General features: G+C 40.0%; 1 protein-coding gene across 2 annotated transcripts; it reads right to left on the bottom strand.

The window, feature by feature from the left end:
* Positions 1-246: 246 nt before the first annotated feature.
* On the bottom strand, positions 247-20,715 carry ret (ret proto-oncogene receptor tyrosine kinase). Of its 2 annotated transcripts, XM_010734552.3 has the most exons (20): positions 20,434-20,715; positions 10,367-10,609; positions 9,841-10,134; positions 9,457-9,695; positions 9,143-9,338; positions 8,854-9,053; positions 7,356-7,638; positions 6,927-7,058; positions 6,183-6,293; positions 5,920-6,033; positions 4,970-5,214; positions 4,736-4,883; positions 4,510-4,617; positions 4,212-4,426; positions 3,599-3,721; positions 3,443-3,513; positions 3,012-3,149; positions 2,761-2,860; positions 2,007-2,154; positions 247-1,129 (listed from the first exon to the last, which is right to left on the bottom strand). In XM_010734552.3, exons 1-20 carry the CDS (start codon positions 20,501-20,503, stop codon positions 972-974), a joined length of 3,336 nt encoding a protein of 1,111 aa, XP_010732854.2. In that variant the 5' UTR covers positions 20,504-20,715; the 3' UTR covers positions 247-971. The 2 variants fall into 2 exon arrangements, with proteins under 2 accessions (XP_010732854.2, XP_027131798.1); XM_027275997.1 differs by having other exon boundaries at positions 1,022-2,154.
* Positions 20,716-21,793: the final 1,078 nt, after the last annotated feature.

The following is a 21,793-nucleotide window of genomic DNA, read 5'->3' as shown; positions in this document are numbered from 1 at the left end:
AAAGGCACCAAAAATCTGCCAGACCACTACTGCCAATATTTGCTAATATTTTAGTAATAAATGTTTCTCAAAACTGGAGCTTATAATGAACAAATCATACCCGGAGTGGACTAAGGCAATATATATATATATATATAGCTTGCTATCTATGAGGTGAAGAGACACACAGCACATTTTTAATGTTATTTATTAATTGGAACGTAATCAAATAATAACAACATAACAATGATAACACTTATTAGTTTACATAATCATACTTTTTCCACAAAGATTGCCATTACAGTGAATCAAAAACTGTAGTCTGACACAGGACATGGTCACAATCTACATTAAGTCTCATGTCCTTTACACTGGAGTAGCACTCACTAGTTGATATTTTTCATGTAAAAAAACAGAAAGAAAACAAGAACAAAAGCCAGAGAACTGTTCACTGTACATGTCTGCGTTATTTCTCTTTGGCAAGAACAGTTTTGAGACATCTTGAGGGAGGAAACACAAAAGGAGAACAATCCTCTAAAGTAGAAACTTTACATTTTCAGAACAAGTTCAGCATTTTGCTTTTGTCCTCTCAATCCCAGCTGTCTAAAACAGGTGATGGTCGTCCCCTTTAATTCCTGGGCTGGAACAAGATCTTCACAGTCGCACATTAATAATTGGAGGCTATTGTAGAAGCGGCACAGGCACTTAAAAGACATTGACACTGGCATACAATCTGGTACAATAGTCATGCAGTGGTACAACTTGGCCAACATGACCTGTGAGGTAATAATTAACATACTGAAGAGCTGAATGAAGCGTGGTCTATATTGATCCAGCCGCTTTTGCAGCAAAAGACCCCAGTTTGAAATGTTGAATACCCGTGCAACAGAAATAAAAGGGAACCAACTTTAGTATCAGATTGTATATGTACAGTCTTATAGAAATATACACATCTACCAATTAGTCATCTTTTCTACAGGGTTGGTTTGTCTTTAGCTATCAAGCTTGTCCACAGCTTTTGCGGGTGAAGGCAAAGCCATCCAGTTTGCATAAACACTATCATTGGCATATCTTGTAAAGACTGGATTAGTGGCATCATGTCTGTTGAGCGGTACCGGGCTCTTCTCAGGCCAGTTCGGGTATGACATGCCTAAAAACGAGAACATATCATTTTTCTGCACTCAGTGAAAGATAAACAGCGTGCAGACAGTAAGGCTCTCAAATCAAACTCTGTAGTGCCTGCCTCTGATTTGACTCTCAGAGGTTTAAAGTTATGGTTTGTGTATGCTACATAAAGTGAAATATCATACAATTTGTTATGTATTTGTTTTTGTTATTGTACCAAGGCTAAAATGTTGCTCATGCCTGTATATTTGACCTATGGCTGCTTTTCTGAACAGTTACAGAAAGAAAGATTAACAACAAGTGACTAATCCAATATGTCACCTGAGAGTTGCGTTCAAAAGCCTTACTGTTTCTCTGTACAGTATTGTGAAATCATCATAGATTAATAGCCAATATACACTAGAAAGTCAGGAAATTTAAGACAATCAGGAATTAAAAAACGACAGTGAGTGATTGTTTGAGCGAGGACCTGTTTCAAATGTTACACACTGTTTCTTCCAATGCAAACAAATGATGAAATGATGACAAATGGAAATGTCATGGAGTGAAAAAATGGACTATCTACAAATAAAATGCACATGAAGCATGAGTATGAGCAGTCCCAAATAAATTAGAATGAATTTTATATTCAGTATTTACAAATGTAGCATTTTTGGTCAGCATTCATGTACATTAGAAGCAGGTCCAAATAAACCAAAACAGTCAAGACACAAGATCTTTTTTCACTGAGCCTCTCATTTACGATGAAATGGGAGATATGTCAGCAATAATCAGCAAAAGGCATGCCTAGATCACAGTCACACACACTTGACTACGGAAAAGCCAATCACAACTTGCCAAAAAAGAGAGCTTGTGTTGTGTGTCCTGTTTCTAAAATCTAGTAAATGCATGGGAGATTCTACCATAGAGCTTGTTTTCAATCCATGTGGAGGGGAGGGTTCGAGGGAGAGGGGCGTTATTACAGTCCACTAGTGGAGTGTCCTCTTCAGAGAGGGCGTCGTCATACAGCAAGGCATCAGCTGGCGTGGACGCAGCCAGGTCCAGGTAATCCTGGCAAGAGCAGATGAGGGCGTGATTAGGCTGATTACTGAGGAGAGGAGTCACAGCACGTTAAAAGGCTGAGTCATGATAAGGGTCTGACACATGCAGTGCACTGACGGGTAAATTGTGCTAATACTTTAGTGACCAAGTGACATGCCCACTACCTCTATCTGATAACAGTGAAGAAGTAGCCCGCTGTATTCTGAGATGTCTGCATTCCCCTGTCCTTAAATGCTCTATATTTAGCCTCACTTCAGCAGCAGCAGTCTGACTGCTATGCTCTGTGATTATGCTGGCCGAGGCCACATTTTAGGGCTGCTCTTCAAACTCTAATTATGGTATCTAAAGCATTTTGGAAGAGTGATATATCCTACAGTGAAGCAGCGTACATGTTGTCCTACAGAAATGATAGAGTGCTCGCTTTGAGCCAGCTGCAAAAAAAAAAAAAAAAAAAAAAAAAAACTTTAACATCGGACTGTCAGATGCATCACCAGAGTTTAGTCAGCATTGCGCCAGTAATGCATGGAAAAAGGCTGATTAATAGCATCTCCTAATTTCTTTCCTGTGGAAGAATATGAATAACTTATTATGATGTATTGTATAGCTTAACCATACCCGACTTTTCACCATCATCTTTTCCAGCTCTTTGCTGATATCTGAGAATGTTGGCCTCTTGTCTGATTCTTGTTTCCAGCATCGGAGCATGAGGTTATACCTGCAGAAGAAGAAGTTTAACAGTGGGTGAGAATCATTTAATCCCACCGGCAGTCATTTTCCACAACTGAGTATTCTTAATGTGGTGGAGGAGAGTTATTGCACTCAGTAGGAATAAGGAAATGCTGTAAGAGTAACAGAGCAGAGCTCACATTTCCTCCGAGCAGTTCTCTGGTCTTTCCATCCTGTAGCCAGTCTTGAGTAGGTTAAAGAGGCGTTCAGGAGCGATACCTGGGTATGGATTTCCTCCCAGTGTCACAATCTCCCATAACAGCACACCAAAGGACCAGCTGGATGAAAACACATGAGCTCATAAGAATATTTTAATAAATAGAGAAGGAAAAAAATCTATGTAACTGATACAAGGAAAAGTTCAACATTTGGGAGGCAAAAGCTCACTAATGTAAAGGACCAGTGTTTAGGATTTAGTGGCATCTGGCAGTGCAGTTGCTAAATGCAACTGCTGATTGTGTAATATTTATTTGAGTGGTATGAATTATCTCATCTAACTCTTGGCAAGAAAGTAAATAAGGGTATTTCCCAACATGACAAACTATTTCCTTCAAATGATTATTGTACTCACACGTCACTTTGTGTTGTGTAAATGTGATCAAACAACGACTCTATTGCCATCCATTTAACAGGTATACGGCCCTGGAAAACAGAGAGAGACCTTGTTACATGTTGTTTGAGAGGTTGTTGTAACTACACAGAAATGTGTCATTTTCTCTTCCTTTACCTTGCTCCTCTTAACATATGAGTCCTCTTCATACACATCTCTGGAAAGGCCAAAGTCTGAGATCTTCATCTTTCGTCCTTCAGCTACAAGGACATTCCGAGCTGCAAGGTCCCTGTGAACGAGCTGTTGGACCAAAATGCTAATTTAAAGTGCCGTTCAGTGCTTGAAGAACTAAATGACAGTTCAACTGCATACAGCACACACACACACACACACACACACACACACACACACACACTTGAAGTGGCTACAGCTCTTCAAGTGTGCTCATTTAAACTACTTTCAGAAAAAACACATTCAGTATTTGTATGAGTCAGAGTGTCAGCATATAAACTATTTAGATGTGTGGTTTTATGGTTTTAAATGTTCTTAAAAAATAAAAATAAAAATACGACACAACACACTCAACTCACAATAAGACCTTGAAAACTGGGTGCTGGGTCTTTAAAGTCAAAGACGAGGACAGCACTCCAATTTTACTTATTAATATTGCCACATGGGTGATCTGGGCAAGGTGCCCTTCTCCAGCCTGTATTCTGGAAATTTCAGTGTTTAAACAGCAAATTTCCAGCAGCAAGAACAGAAACATAACTTTTCCTAGTTTGTCAAATACCTTCATTTCAGCCAGGTATTGCATCCCTCTGGAGATCTGCCACGCAAAAGAGATCAGGTCGCCCATGGTGAGTGCCCTGTCGTCTGGGTTCTCCAAGTAGCTGGAGTTTCTGTTGGCGTCCCTGCCCATGTAGCTTGGGCCAACTTTCCGACTCTCTCGCAGGAAGTTGCGAAGTGACCCATACTTGGCATATTCCACGATCAGATACAATGGACCTATTCAAAGAAGTGCAGAACTTTAGACTCCATGTGCAACACACATGCCCTGAGGGAAGATGTCAGGAGGACTGAGGTCTCACCGTCTTGGCTGCATGCTCCATACATCTTTATGACGTGTGGATGGTTGACTTGCTTCAGTAAAGTAAATTCTGACAGAAGGTCTCGCAGCTCACTGTGGGAGGCATTTTCTGGTATGGAGGAAAAGAGAGGATTGTAATGATTAAACCATCCATCTTTTCAGGCATTCACTTCTCATATATCACTATTACTTCCCCAACTTGTCCGATCTCTCTCTGCTTGTCTTACCTTTAAGCATTTTCACAGCCACAGTGGTGTAACCAGCTTTTCCTTTCAGCCTGAATGCTGTTGCTTTGACAACTTTCCCAAACTCCCCTTCTCCTAAAGTCTTGCCAAGTACAAGGTTTTTACGAGGAAACTCCCACTTAGGATCCTCCTGTTGAATAAATGTATGAATAATTTTTGACTTCTTAACCAGTTCAACATATTATGCTGGAGAAAAGGCTTAAGGATGCAGCTTACAGGTATTTTAAAGGTGTCCGTCTCAATGGATTCCTGCGAGCCCCGGCGTAAATTGTTAGCAGGGAAGCTGATGGGGTAAGCCTGAGCTGGCCTTCGGAAAGTCATCTCAGCAGAGGCGATCGGGGGCTTGGGTGAGTTCTTGTGGTATCGGTGGATGAAGTATGAGGACAGGAGGATGGAGACGATGAAGGAGAGGAGCAGAGCTGTGGCGATGATGGTCTTACACATGTCGTCACATATGGGCTCTAGAGGAGAGTGTTCATTCATTCATTCAACCTTTATTTAAGACTTTCTAAATCATTGAGGGTTACCCTCATTTACAGTGAAGCCATGCAAAATACAAATATACAAAATCAACGAAGAAAATCAGGAGAATCAGTTACAGACTGGTAATGGATGGTTATTAAGTACTTTCCTACAGTGTCCAAGACGTACTATGTAAGAGTTTAGATCACTTTGCAAGAAGTTCCATGAGTCTGCTGCACTAATTCTAAAAGCAGGCTTTCCAAAATCAGTCCTAGCAAGAGGTACCTGAGGAACTGACCAGTCTGGAGCGAGTTAAAGCATTGTGTTCCAATATGATAATTGTTGGTCATTTTCTGACTAGGGCTTTAGAGGCACCAATGCTTACTGAAGAAGAAGACCAACCAACCTCATCATAGAGGATACAGTTGTAATTTAGCTGTCACCAGTAATAAACCCCAGGGCTTAGTCTAAACAGTTTCTAAGTGTGGAGGCAGCAGTGTGTATGTCCAGAACAGAAGAATTTATTCAACAATCCTCTTCCTACAAATCAAAGGAAAGCAGTTTTATTTCTATGTAAAAAGTCAATCTTTTGGCTTAGTTTGCAGGTTCTTGACGTGGCACAAGCAAATTTATCATCAGTCTAGATGCCAAGATACTTTTTCTCTCTATTTCACATAATTACAAGTTGATTTATGACAACTCACCCTCAATATCTTCCTTCTCACAGAAACACCTCTCAGAGTAGCAGTAGCAGGTTCCATATCCAGCCTGAATTCCATTCCTCAAACCTCGTTCATGACCTCCAGTGACAGTTTCCTCTTCAGAGACAAATAAATTGTGAACATGGTGAATATAATAGTCAGAATGGTCTTATTTACCATATATATATATATATATATATATATAAATCTTTAAAGTTGCACAGAAATCCATCAGTGTAATAAAAAGCAAGGCACGTGTTTCTTACTCGTACAGTCTTGTGGGCATATTGATGCATCTTTGCTTTCAACTGCGTCACAAAAGCTATCTGGACACGTCCGCAGGTCAGGCGAGCAGGTGGAGTAATTTTCAGATATTCCTGAAATGTAAACACAAAGAAAAACCAAAGTGGGAAAATATTACCAGATGGCAAACAAAGCTTATCTCAGATGTCCTTCAAAGTTAGGAATTTAGCAGTTTAAACATTGCATCACTTTGGTGACTTTCTTTAGTCATCATATGGTGTTTGTGCAAGCATCATCAAAATGAAGACCACATTTTCAATGACTCTTGTTGCTTCCTGTTGCAAATAGGATGTGACTGAAAATGATACACATGCTGGTTCTGGTCCTTTAATTTGTTCCAGTACTGTCATTGAGGGAAACATGTTCACAGCGGTGTAAACTACTTTAAGGTCTCATAATTACTATGGGCATGGTTCCCTGATGTTAAAATGGGTAACACTTTATTTGGATAGTCTGTCTACAGACAGTTTACAGAGTATATGTAACATTTCGACTGTTTTGATTTGTCTGTAAATGTCTAGAACGTTATCTATTGTATCTATTGTGAAAGGGTTCAATTGCTGAATCTGTGTTAAAAAGTTATAAATATTCTATAAATTATCTGTAGGTGGACTGTCCAAGTGAAGTGTTACCTTAAAATAATAAATGATTACAAAAATCACTGCTTTTATCTGTTTTGTTCTAAACATTCATTAAATATAGTGTACCTTTTTCACTGCCTTGCCTCCACTGGCATCTCCCCGTTGTTGCCCCCAGGCCTCGAACAGACTCACAGTCTCCTCGCCGTCTGTTTTCTGCACATGACAGGAACTGCTGGTTCTCTTGACTGGCCTTGTTTGCTATGTAACAGTGCCAAAAACACACATAACCAAATCTTTAAGAGACATTTGGAAGAAGGAAAACTGTTAAAAAGTATGGAGTCAGTGCTCACAATGGTGTGTGTGGTGAATTACTCATGAAGTGAAACACAAAGTGTCTCCAAATGAGCAACGAGTGATCACTATAACTAAGATCTTTTGCCTCTAAACAGGAGCATGCATTGTTCAACTATCATTACAATATGATAAGAAGAATTAAACCAACTTTCTCTTTAAAACCTTGTCAAATGTAAAATGGATGTTGGCTGACAGTCTCACCTTCACTGTCTAGTATGATGTGGATCTGTGTGCTGGCCTCTAGCTGTGTGTGCTCCTCCTGAGCTACAACAAGGTACTGCAGGTCCTGGCACTCAGGCCTATGTAGCGCCTCTGTGTCGTTCACATAGAGCAGCCCCCACATCTCGTCTGGTGCCTGGGTGATGCTTATGGCTGAGTAGCAAGTCTGCATGTCAGCAGACACGTTCTTATCTGGCACCTCGAGCCGGTATGTGACACTGATGCCATCGAACTGCTGGCAGTTTTCCACACAGACTCTGCCAACCTGAGAGAAGACGGAACATTGGAAATGGACTGCTGTATTAAAGAAATGCTGACTAATGAATTACAGTTGTTTTGTTTTTTGTTACTGAGCCAGCAGGTGGCAGTCTCTCAGTATATTTTAGAGTGAGTCAGCAGTATGATTTCTATATTATGTAACACCATTAACACTAAATAACATTTCAATACTAAATTCTCTTATTTGGCCATAAAAATCAAAACTTTGATATCACTGAACTGGCACTCCTGGCTAATTGATTAAGGCAGGTACTGGACTGAATGTTCTGCAGTGAAATGTTTATCCCTTGTTGACTTTTTGACATCTTTAAACATTGTGTCCAAAGCTTTTAGTAAGGCTGGGCTTCCAGGAAGAAACTTTATCATCTTGAAACAAGTGATGCCAGGTGCAGTTCATCCAGCACAGATCTTTTGACATGAGTTACTGCATGTACTAAAATGCCTAAAAACTGAAGTAATATTAATTTAATTTATCAATTTTCATGTGTAGTCTTTAATATCTTTGCTTCATCATGTGATGTATTACATGAGTGCACTACAATGAGAAACATTATTCTGGTAACTTGCTGACTGAACATGGGTATGGCCCGTGGCAGAGTTAAGCATATCAAATTCTCCAGTTCTAGCATCAAAATGCATCAAGCTACGACAAATGAATTGTTTTTAGTATGAAATTTCCTCTTTGTGTTTCTATCCCTCCACCATAGTTTAGTAAAAACATTGCCTGTTGACATAAGAGGAATCCTGAACCACTAACTAACTTTTGGAAATTCTTCCTTGACTTGAGTGTGTTGTGATATGACACTTCACATCATCTTGGCCTAAACTTTTCGAACACATTTTTGTTTCATTGGCCAAGAATTCAACAATCTATCAAAGTTGCTCCCTTTGCCAAAGGGAGCTTTTTGGTGCATAGCTTGGGCATTAAAGAAGGAAAGACTATGTTTTATGTGTATTTGGCACATGTCCTGCGGTTTCGATTATAAATTGGGTGTGCAGATGTTTTCATCTTTTTTTTTGTGCCCATCACTTACACTGAAATTCCGTTCAGAAGGGACCTCATGGCCAGTTTGTTGAAGAGAAACAATTACACACCCTTGGGCATGTGAATAATGTTTATGATTGACTTGACTCTTTAAGACACCAGCAGGTTATATAGTGAGGAATAGACTTGTACAGTATATTTAGTAGGCACAAGTACCTGTGCATAAACAGAAGCTCTCCGTGTCAATGTGAACATATGTGTGATGTTGGGGAAGCGGATGTGGACTGGTAAGATAGTGACGTTGAAGTGCAACAACACTGTTCCCTCTAGGCCGGGGTAGGTGGTGTCATTGACCAGGTAGTCCAGCTGCAGGGTGCGATTCTCAGTCACATACAGGTTCCTCTTCAGGACAAGCTCTGAAATCAAATAGGAAACATGGGAATGTGTTCTAGAAACTACAGTGTCCATTCAAACAGATTTTTTTCAACCCTCTGTATTAACTTACGGTAGTCGTGAACGGTCATTCGAATGCCCCCAAGAGCAGCTTTCTTTTCACTGAAGGTGCCTTTTATGGCAAATGTCTCCTTTACCCATGGGTCACTATTGAGCAAGGTCCCCACATATTTATTGTGACTCTGGTCTATGGGGTAGATGGGGGTTAGATCCCTGTCAAAGATGAACAAAGTTCCAAAGGAACCACCCTGGAAGAAACACAAGAAGGTGAGACATTTGAATCCTAATATAAAGAGATAGATAAAACGAGCCAACACTGTGTCATGAAACAACCAAAACTGTTCATTGTCATATCAGTCTGCTCACCTTCGTCCGGTTAAAGCTGATAATAATATCTGCTGTGTCTGTTCCATTCACATATGGTGCGTTATCGTCCTCGTCATTGACAAAAACATCCAGTGAAGTTTCCACCTTGGTGATGACCGTTTCTGTCCGGACTGTGCAAACCAGCAGCAGTCTGTAGCGCTCACTCTCCTCGCGGTCCAACGGAGCAGTCACCACCAGCTCTGTGGTGTTCTCATTGACAGCAAATGGTGCTGGGGTATCTATAGATGAGAGGAACAACAAAAATCAGGTGTGTTGGTGTCTTCAGCCACAAAACTGTATTTAATTAAGCAATGGTACATTTTATTGCTCAGGGTTTAGAGAATAGTGTTATTTCAAATGTTATCTCTCTTTAATGCCTCCAACCTGGGTCCACATTGTAAGAGATGGTGTAGTTGGGGCAGACGTTGAGTCTGGTGAGACGTCGGAGTTGCCGTAGGGGTCCAGGGAACCTGTTCTCCATGATGTGGGGGTTGGAGGTGTCTCTGTGCGGGAAGCATAGTTCCTTCATATCTGTCTGAGCACACTGCGGCATTGTGGCATTGACAAAGTCCAGGGTGATCCGAAAGAAGCTTCTGCTATTGCACTGGGGCTTCTTGGTAAAGTAAGGTAACACCATGGCTTTCAGGGACAACTTCATCACAAACGGTGACTTTTGATCTAATGGGACACGCAGACAAACAAAAACATTTTAATCTCAGACATTGCTGTTTTTTTGATGACTGAGCTCTTTTTTGCTTGTATGCAATTACATTATCATCCTGAAGGCAGAAATCTCATTGGTATGCAAAGAGCATAAACATCGAGAAACTAATTTACTTTTATGTGTAGAGGATACCTGGCACAGAAATGGGACTATACATTAACATTAAAATGCTCATATCCAACTCACTTAGCAAGGCGAAGTCACTCTCCTCCAGGGTTTTGTTCAGAGACAGTATTCCAGTGTTGATGTCAAGGTTGAACCAGGAGCTGTAGGGATGTCTGTGAGAGATTGTCCAGCACAGGTAGAAATGCGGCCGCTCAGAGTCACTATCCAGCATGGCGTGGACCTGGAGGATCGGCGTCCCTGCCTGCTGGCCAACATACACTGTCTCAATGTACTCATTCTGAGGGAAGTACAGCCCTGTCGCTCCTGCAGAAAGAAGACAAGAAATAACCAGATGTTTAAAAAAACAGGCAGCCAAGTGAGTCATGGGGGGATTAGTTACATTGTGATAACTGCAAATGAAGCCCTGATATTACTGCTGAGATGCTGTCTTATTGAAGACGGGAAAAAAACCCCAGCAGTTATCACACATCTCTCTTTCTGGATATTTAACTGTGGGCACAATGCTCACTGACAATGCTGTCTGGTCACTGAATGGAAATTAACACATACATGGAATATGACAGGTCCAGTTTTTTTCCTCCTGTGATACGTCTTTCATCTCTCCCTTTGGCGGAAATTGAAAGGACGGCTCAAATGACACTTATGCAGCTCTTTTAATGAATCTCTCATATGGTCAATAACATGTGGTTTCCGATTCTCCTTGTGTTCACCTTGAGAAGTTTAATTACAAGGGATAACATGATATGGCAGGGAAATGAATCATTACCTGCCAGAAGGAAGTGTGTATGTGTGTATGTGTTGGGGTAATCCATAAAGAGCTACAGCAGGCTGTGTGTTTTACAGGAAAATGGAGATGTGAGTGTTCCTCCTGTAATTATATCCCTGTTATGTTCCTCTTTGACAACGGTAGGCGACCATTTAGGGAACGCACTAATGTCATTAGCAGACAACAAAACTAGATTTTCTATTTCTGTTGGTGCAGTTGAGGCCTCGGCTCTGGTTTCAGACATTGATTTAATTTTGCGGGGTTGGATGACAGGAGGTCGGGCTGATGGATAAAATGTGGCCGTCCTTCCTGAAGGATGGAGATACACTCAGAGACGCTGCAGCCCATTTTATTAAAAGTGTTCCAGGGACAACAGCAGGCTACTTGTTTGTTAACCCTGCTGGGATGGTGCCGGTTTCATGACTCAGATTTTAGAGATGACTTTTTCCACAGTCAATCACAACCAAATGACACAACCAGTATGAGCATGCCTGAAAAATATCTTGAGGTCTTTTTTGGCTGAGGTTTGTGAGATCTTTTTTCTTCAGTTTGGGAATACTGAGCACAGTTAGGGATATAGATTTGTGAGAAGCCACCCAAAATGGTTTTATTATTGTGCAGGTGTCGAAAGAAAGGATCACAACTGCTTACTAAACACTTCCTTTCTTATGGGTGTGTTCTTACGGATGGATCTTTTTGTCTCAAACTGTACAATCGAAACATAAAATATTTGTAACAATATACACTTGGAAAGACAAAATAAAGGCAATAGACTAACTGGTTTAAAGAAATATGACAACAATAATGAAACATAATGAAATAATAAGAATTTACAGTCTTTCATAAAAAGCAGCCACTAGAATAGCTCATTTATCAATTTGATGATTATCTAACTATTATACCTGAGTGGACTTTTGGACAAAAGAGAAATGATTTGCAGTAACAGGTGTGATGTTTACCCACGATTAAAATGAGGTTTAAAATGAGGTTAATTCATTTCTCTACCTTTGTTTCTAACTGAGCTGAATTTGGGATGTTGCCAAGCAAGACATCAGGAATTCATTTTCTAACCAGACCACAAGACCTAAACTTTCCTTTAGGTCTCTGCAGAGACTGCAGACTAATGACATTTTATTATTTCATTATTACAAAGTCTGGCTTGGAGTGCTCTATGTATTCATTCTGTGGTTAAAGCCACAGGATGGGGAGAGACAAAGACTGTTTATTCAATGACACACACCACAGGTTGTTTGACACCCCTGTGTCTGATATAGAGCCACTTTGGGCTCAAAACATTCTACTTTTTCTCATGTGATAAGATAGTATAGTTGCAAGGTTTTGGTTGGCATAAACAAAATAGTCAAACATGGATGCATGGGCCTGTTAAACGTTGTGAAAATACTTGTAAATAATGTAACTCTCAGCATAACATGCACTCTGAATTTGCTGGAGGTAACTAATAATATACAGGAGCAGTAAGAGCAGAATAACACAGAATATGATGGTTTTAAGAAAGAAGTAAATGAATTCACTCACTCTGGATCTCCATCTATGTATCTTAACATGACCATTAGAGGGAGCCATTATCTTACTAACACGAGCACAAAAAGAAGTTCAGCTTAATCATTATAATACATTATTAGACTAATGCCTGTACTAATTTGATAATATGCTAAAGATCCTGTATTCATTTGTATCTTTACAAGCTAGAAAAATAGTCCATGTTCTACAGTCCTTTATTAGATAAATAAAGAACATTAATTTAATTTACAGATATCATGCACATGACACCGTCATGAATCAAACAGAGCAGATGACAGCAGCTTTACAAATAAAACTAGAGGGTCCAACGTGTTAACCAGTGGGAGCTGGACACATTCATGAATGCTGGCTTTGGCACAAAGCCACGGCAGCTGGACCCCATGCAACACAATTTGTTTATATCATTCAAAATTCAATTTCTTTCCAGGACTGAAGCCAACAAGAAGCAAGCAGTTTATATCAAAACTAATTAATTGAATGGATCAAGCAGGCCTCTCTTAGCAAATGGCATCTTTGGTCTGTGAAACCATGATGGAAGATTTTCCAAAAGCATGACTCATTACCTTCGCTAAATGGTGCACGAGAATGACGAAAATACAGACAGTAATGACATTTTAGCTCTTATGACTGTGCACAGATAATGGTTTTAAAAATAAGTATATAAAAATGAGTGTAGTACAGGTTTGGTTTCAGCTTCATGTCATGGGAACACAAAAAATTTTTCAGATTTTGATATATATACATGGAATACAAGCTGTTTCTGGAACAGCCTTGACCTCCCATAACTCAAAGTGTGTAAATATTACCATCATAAGCAGACCTTTTACAACCTTCAAACACCTATAAAACTGATGCTGAGCTGCCACACACACACACACACACACACACACACACACACACACTGTCATTTCTTCAAAGCTGGAGTAAGTAATTTTGCAAACAAAGCCAGTGTTTGAACAGGAGGACTCTTGTAGCAATCCGTGTTTACAATAGATATCATGTACTGCTGAGTGGACAGTGAAATTGAACTCATACATCGTTTGTTTTGTGAAACAAACATCAATGGAAAACCTTCTGACTCATCTACACACATACACTCTTCATGGTACACTTTGGCAGTTTCCTTGAGTTAATTATGGCTTTTTGTCTCATATTTTAACTGTGAAAGGACAAAAAGGACAGAAGCTCATCACAAAATCTGAGACCATGTGCTCAGTCAGCCACAGACCACAGCGTGTCTAGGACTGGTCGGAGCTGATAGGATAGGACGCCCTCTCCGTCGTCCCAGACAAAGACAGGAACTCAATTAGCTCAATGCGTGCTTCGGCTGATAGATTTACCAGCTATGAGCTCATATGCTAGACTAACCCACAGGCTTACTAATCTACCTCTCTGTGAATTTCCCTCTAAGTGAAACAAAACGTGGATCTCCCACCCAGACGTCCTTGCTGAGCATCCTTGTCAACAGCACGGCAGATCGGGAAAAGTGACCCGGCCTGGCTGCTCTATGATTCATTCCCCCACTAATCTTGCTTGCAGACTGGAGCTCCTGCGGTGAGAGCTCATCCCAGTGCCCCTTCTCTCCCAAGGTCAACATGCACTGCATCTGTCCATGGTAACGACCTATTGGAAAGGCCGTGTATCTGGCAGCAGACCAATCAATAACCGTACTAATCAACAGTGATGCTGATTGTTTTCCACTGATGAGACAGACAAGGAGAAAGGCTGATGGCTGCATGTGTCCAATCATGTCCGTTTCACATAATATGGACCCACTTGTTTAGCTGCATAGCCACAGAAATATTACATCTACTGAACAGGTTTAATTTCACAGCCAGCTCCACAATTTAGTCAATCAATATTCACGTTTTCTATTACAAAGTAGCTGTAGCCAGTGGCAAGAAGGAGCATTTCACCCAGTTATATCATGGTGATATAAATACAATAAATATCATAATCACTCTGGAACCTATCACGATTACTCTGACTCCAAAGATGTAACAGTTATGGGAATGGTTCTCTTCATGGATTCAATTAACTAAAAAGCTGCACATTGAGCTATAATTCCACTTATGAAAGCTATTATTGATCATAATGTTTTGAAATCTCTCTCCCTCTTGGTTTCCTGTGCCAGTATGCATGATTGCTTCGTCATATTATAGTGGATCCAGGACCTGGATTTAATATAGTCCTGATTGTGATGCTTTCAATCTCTAAACAATGAGGGGTAATAAGGAAAGAAAGTCATTTCCTGTCATGATGACACAGCTCATCAAACTTTTCATCAGAGTAATATGATATCTGATCTCAGTTTGGTAGTCAGGCTCCAGGTAGATTACTCAGTTTACTGTGATGCATACATACCGTAACATAATAATCAATTACCCCCATAGTGTAATCCAATTAGCCCTCAGAGAATACACGAGCTGAGATCCAACGAACCGTGTTCATCAGTCATCAAGAAATCTAATAGAACATCTCCTTTGGGATTAGCTGCAAGTACAAATTCAGTTTAAGAATTCCTGCGGGAATGACGGTGGCATCAAAAATTGAACATGTGGTCCATCATAGAGCTCCAGACTTTTGAGAGATTTTGACGCAGTAGTGATTAGACTGCTTAAATAAAACATCTTTACTAACTACAGTGGTGGTAAAAGCCATCAGATTTTCTGATATGTACACACAATTAGGCAAAGACAGTTAAAATAAAGGAAAGTCGTTTTTATTTGCATAAATCATTCACTAACACAGCTTTCATTCATCTTACTACTATAGATGACTGATTTAGAGATTCAAGGGCTTTCAGACCTATTTATTTTTAAAATGTCAGTTTTACATTTGCTTCTACTAACAGCATCCAAATAAAGAGAATCTGTGCAAGCACTGCCGACAGACTGGTGAGAGAAACAGACCCTTCCCAACTTGCTAAAGAGTCTATAGTCATGCAGCTCCGTGAGGATATACTGATGCACATGTGCGTGCCAAATGCTAACATCAGTAATTCTAACATGATAACAATAGCAACGCTAACAATGTGATGCTTAGCAGGTTTAATGTGGCATGTTAGCATGCTAACCTTTGCTAACAGTACAGCCGACTGTCATTAGTGCTGCAATATTTGTTCGTAAGTATTGAACAGATTCAAATGTTGGTCTAATGAAGATGGTGGATAAAAAGTCAGGGGATCATTTAAGTCACCAGGTTTATCCTCTGGTGACCATGAAGGTCTGTGATGGTCTTAAGTGACCAAAGAGGCTACACATAACTGCATATTAACTTTGTTGTTGTTGTATCAGGAGGTCCGTCATGCTGAAATAAACACCCCAAAAAATTGATAGAAATTTAAAATATATTAATTGTGGCACAATTTAACAATGCAATGTAGCATTCGAACATCATTTAATGTTTATCACTTTAATTCTGAGACATTAACACCTAAACTAAAAGAAGCAATATTTGATATAGCACTATTAGCTTGTGGCTGCTTGTTTCACTGTGATCCACCACATCAGGTGTTACAGTAAATCTGATGGATTACATTATGGAAACAAAGGCAGCGGATGAAGGACACTGATCTTCCAGCACAAATGGAAGCGAAGCTTTCAGAGTTTCTGGCACAGGCAGGTGGTGGCAGAAGTGAAAGCCCGGTGGAAAAATAATTTCCAACATGTTTGCCCACTTCAGTAAAGTGAAGGATCAAACAAATGGACACAGAGCGATGCCAGGGTGGGGCGGGTGGAGGAGGGGCAGGCAGCAACATTCGCTTTTTGACAAGAAGCAGCTGGGTTTCAATGAGGTTTGAATTTAGAGAAAATGTTTGTTTTTTTCCATAGTAATTTAAATTAATTTCTAAATTACACTGTCATATTTAAAGCTGGTACACCTAGCAACTTTAAAACTGCATAATAGACATGTTCGCCCACATACATGTCTACAGTGTCACACGGCCACGTGGAATCAAATGAGCTGAGCTCCTTCTTTGTTTCGTTTATTGTTGTAAATGATGGGTCAAACACAGCGTGCATCGCTAGGCGACTGGAAAATAACTTGTCAAGACCCATGTGAAACGAGAGGACTAAATGCCCTGAGGGCGAAATTTCAATCAATGTCTCCTTGTCCTTTCACCATAGCAAATTAGATTCTACCCGTGCATGAGAGTGAAGCGTGACCCTGAACTGACTAGAGGATCAGGCAGAGAGCTTTGACAGGTACGAGCAGCATCCATGCAATGCCAGCAGAAGCAACAGTCCAGAGTTAGAGACTGGAACTCAGACTCACTGCAATAGAAGTAATAATGAAGAGGGTGTTGCCCCTCCATCAGAAATTGTATTTCAAAAAACACTGGTCCAATTTGGACAAAAATTTTATAGGGTGATGCATTTTTTGCCAACATTTTACTGATTAAAATTTGCAAAATTTGGCAAAAGGAGGAGCTATAATTCAAAGTCAAAATGAAAGTGCTGCATCACTTCTCTGATCCTGATCAAACTTGGAGGGATGACGCAATTTTTCACTGATGGTCCAAATTCGATCTTTCGCATTTGTGGCAGACAGCACAGTTACTGTTGCTCATTAACTTCTTTTGATTTCCCTTTAAAAAAATGTTAATAGCTTAGATTTATTGTCCTTTTGGGCATTGAGAGGGTGGGAGTGAGATTGGTGGAGGAAAGCTGAGGCCAGATGGTTGCGTTTCTGTATCGCATGGCGAAACACGTGTTGTATGCCACATTCTTTATAAAAAAATCAATACACTCGATATAACTAAAGACCAAAAACAAGACTTCTTTTTGCTCGTAACACCTTCGACAAATCACAGAGAATTGACTTTTTTCTCCTCTTTTTCTGCTCTTTACACAATTTTATACATAACATAAACTCTACAGCAAACAACTCGTATTATGATGTTTTCCAATTATACTAAAAGAGAGGTAGTGACAGCAACAGTGACAAGATTTATAATGCATCCATAGGCAGCACAAGACAGAAGCTTTACTAAATCATATAATGCAATAAGGAGCTAAATCAAATAGCAGCATGTAACAAATGAGATTTATTGGTCTGGTCTTTCTCAGAAGCAAAAGATGATGAAAATGATCGTTCTAATGCAAGCAGAAGAAGGAGCAGCTAAAGAGGGCCCACACATGGCCCCCTTTGGGATGGTGGGGTCATCACTGAAGATGACTACTTGGTTATGGTTTCAAAGGTCAGAGGGCAAAGCAGGGTCAAAGCTACTGTAGCAAGGTCACGGTGGAAGATAAACTGATCAATGCTTTTATGTGAAAACATCTGTGGTTTTTCATGGGGAGGTGATGGATTACACAGAAGTATCTGTTAAAAGGATTTGGTTCATTTCAATAAAGGCTTTTGTCAGGGTTAGTCACAAAAGCAACCATTTTGTTTAATTCTGGAAAGCTACCAGTCCATAATCCTACGTCATTTTCGTTAAACCACTCTGTCATGAGGTCATTTTTTAAAAATTCAAACAAATCAAAAGTAATTTGAAAACGCTCTCTCGATGCACATTAACGTGTGTTTCTCCAAGACATCCAAAGTTCAAATCTCATAAAAGCCGCCATGACTGACCAAAAGATTTCAGCACCTTGGATCTGCCCAAGAAAACATTTTTACATCCAAGCTGCAACCGATTCCGTAATCTCTAACTATATAAACAAAGTACTGTCCCAGCCTACAGTTCTCTCTAATTTACGTCTTGAACTGCTCTACTTCTTCGACTTAACTCCAATTGTAAGTGCAGCCACATTTAAAAATGCTGATTACTCTTATAGTGAGCTCTGATTGCCAATTTCCTTTGTTTGATTACCCCAGCAAGAAACACTAAACGAATCAGTAACCTGTAACCTGAAACACTGCTGGTGTGAATTACCAAACATTTACTATTGCATCTTTTGTTTTCTACAATCTAAACAAATAAGTTAACCATTCTTTAGATTCTAACAAATATTAAATAACTTATATGGTGATGAAAACTCATCTAAGAGGCCATGTGATACAAAATGTGCATCACAACATGATTAACTCTTTACAAGATGAGTGTAATGGAGGAAATGGTTAGATAGTTAACGGTGTCAGCAGTCAGAACATCCTCCAAAAGTAAAATAAAATCATCAGCTTCAACATGATTTACAGTAAAATCAAAGTGATATGTCATTTTGAGAGCAGTTCTGGTCCGACATGCAATCTGAAAAGGTGTGCACTTGTATAACAGGCGTATTTTCCTAAAGAAAACAAACAGCCAGTGTTTGCCCAGAGATAGGAGCAGCTGCTGCACACCTGCCTACGGCTCGCTTCTTCTCCTCCCTGAACAAGTGTAGTTCTTTTGTTGCAACAAACAGGCAGGTGATGGGCGCCGCGTGTACGTAGGGTGTAGATTTCAGCACCCATTTAATTACCATCACGTCCTTGACATATGAAATGGAACCAGACCAACTGCGTTCATCTATAAATATCAAGAGAAATGCCTGCTTCGGTGACAATACATGCAGGACAAAGCAGAACTGAGATGTAAATGTGTGTACACTGTGTGATACTGTAAGTGTGATGTGGATTTACATCTCTCAGCCTCTGTGCTCTGAGAACTACATTGTCTGCCACAATGAAAAATAACCAAAGAACATTACATATAACTGTGGCATTTAAAAAATTTCATTAATCATTTTAACAACATTGCTGGAAACTGCTCCCATGGGTGATTACGTAGGGCTGTAGTTTCGTGGCGTTGTAGCACTTTTGCAGACATAATATAGCACTGGCCTATTCACATGAAAATGAACACATTTTTCACATCTTAATCACGCTAAAAGATTATGATGATAATCTTACTGTCTGTTGAAAACACTGATAGTAACCTCTGTTAAGACTAGTTCTAAGTCCAAAAACAAATTTATAAATTCCACACAATGGCCTATATTTGTCCAAGCATCACATCTGACATACTTGCTGCACACTGAGATTTGCACACTCCCGAGCTATGAGAGACACTTTAAATATAGACTGCATGTGAGGACACAGTGTTGGTACAGTTGGGCTGTGGGATTGTGAATGGGATTATAATATTATGATATATGGCTGTATTTATTTGACTCTAGGTCCAATGTGCCATACCATGCATAACAACCATTGCACAATGAAAGTATCACTTTCTGCAGCATGAAACAGTGCTGGCATTGTGTTCGTGATATTTCTTGGAAAAAGCCTTAAAATTCACTCAGCTTCCAAAATGTTGCAATTTAGAAAAGCAATTTAGCTTAACACACGAGCGGCCAATTTCATGTGAATTTGTTAGTTGCCATCTAGACCTCAGTCAGGTCCACTGGCTGTGTTTGTAGCAGCTCGGAAATCTCTTTCCTCTCTGCATTTCTCTTCATTTTCTCTTTTTCTTTCCTCTCCATGATTGTCAATCCGTTTTTCAGGGAATCATAATGTTTTTTTTGGTGAATTTAAAATGCATCCCAAACCAAACATATTTTAGCTCATGCTGTGCTCTGCTCACACCACAAGTAATTGCTTTTCTGACTGACAGGAGTGCAAAAGATGAAAATGATGCTTTAAACAAAAACTGATGCTTTCAGATTGACAGATGATGTCTTTAACAGGTCAGAGTTATATTTCAGATGCATAAATAAATAGTTTCAAATCTTCTCCTTTAGATTAACATTTTTTTCTTTCTATTTTTTTCTACTTAAATAGATCAACACATCAAACATACTAAAGTGAATCAGATCCTTAAAATTGCCTCCAACTTCTTCATCGTGCGTCCCTTCAGCCTGAGTCTAACAATAAAGCTGATGATGAACCTTACCGTCCAGCAGCAGCAGCAGCAGCACCACCACAACGATGTTTCCCCGAGAGAAACCACAACTTGACCCCATATTCGCGAACCATAAGTGAAAGTTTCTGAATGAAAATGAGCAACAGAAAAGTTCCCTTGAACGACGAGTTAAAAAAAACAAAATCAGCCAAACCGATAAAATAAACGAAGGCGTTGAATAAACCAGCGTGTGTCCTGTACGCGCGGCTCCGGGCTGCCAGATGAAGTCCTCAGTGTCCCATAGACAGGCTGCTGTGTGCGGCTCCCGTGGCTGCTGCCTGGCTGACTGGCTGGCTGGCTGACCAGGGGGAGGAGGTTCACTGCTTCACTACTCACTGCCCCGTTGCTTCCGCAGTAGCAGGCATCACAGCATCCACGGGAAATTTAAGAGCATAATTTAACAGCAGGTCAGTCATCTCATTAACACTCAGCGGGTGGAAAAAATTATTAGCAATTATCATTAAATGTGTAATGGTGCATTTTAAAGGCACAGGCACTGTTTTTAAAAAAAGGGCACAAGGTGTGTTCATTTGAATCACTGCTTCATTAAAAAAACAGACTTGTAATCATTTATGTATGAGTTTTATTTTGAAATAATCATTACTTCACATAATAATCCAGCAACACCAGTGACATTAATATATGGAGTTAAGTGGACAAGTGTTATTTGAGAAGGTTTCAGTCAGTGACCCAGTATCAAATGAACTCCTGCCAATGGGGAGGTAGCAGATTTTTGGACAACTAAACTACAACTTTAAACACAATATGGATTAATAACACTTTACTACTGATATGCAGTGTGTACCTGCTCATAAATGACACTTTAAGTGCCAGAACAGAACCAGCTAACCACGATAAGACCAGCTGGGTGACTCTGTTCAAGCTCAGTGGGACCTTTCCCCTGTTAGGTCTTGAGAGTGTGTCCAAGGCTGAAGGCTGTGTTACAGTGAGGGATCTCTGTGTGACTGGATGGTGTGCAGTGATGCATTGCTGCAGCCTCGGGGCAGGACACCAGTCACTCACACAGCAATCGCTCTCCAATCAATGTCTCTGCATGGAGCAGAAAACATTGGAGCTCACTGGGCTGCAGAGAGGACAGCATGAGCTTCTCTGGAGCTCCAGCAACTTTCACCAAGTGGTAGAAAACATAACATCACAACTCTTATTATATCTGCACCTGCTGGCTTTGGTTTACTTGGCTTTATCATTTTGTATCAACAGGGCTAAAACAAAGGAGTGTCTTTTAGTTTACAACTGAAGCAAAGTTAGAAATTGAAAGAAGAAACAATAAACTCTCTATCAAGAGGAATAAGCAGGAGATACAAGAAAGAGCTTTATACAATACCTTCAC

This window comes from Larimichthys crocea, unplaced genomic scaffold, assembly GCF_000972845.2.
Source record: "Larimichthys crocea isolate SSNF unplaced genomic scaffold, L_crocea_2.0 scaffold271, whole genome shotgun sequence".
NCBI lineage: Eukaryota > Metazoa > Chordata > Actinopteri > Sciaenidae > Larimichthys > Larimichthys crocea.
The sequence above is the reverse complement of the archived record's forward strand: the minus strand, read 5'-3'. Positions and strand labels throughout refer to the sequence as shown.

What these genes read in the sequence shown, in the direction of transcription:
- ret (XM_010734552.3), bottom strand. Translation starts at nt 20,503, where the DNA reads ATGGGGTCAAGTTGTGGTTTCTCTCGGGGAAACATCGTTGTGGTGGTG. An exon ending in GAGTGACTTCGCCTTGCTAA is followed by an intron (nt 10,135 to 10,366) that starts GTGAGTTGGATA and finishes GTGTCCCATTAG; the next exon opens with ATCAAAAGTCACCGTTTGTG. An exon ending in CGGACACCTTTAAAATACCT is followed by an intron (nt 4,884 to 4,969) that starts GTAAGCTGCATC and finishes TTTATTCAACAG; the next exon opens with GAGGATCCTAAGTGGGAGTT.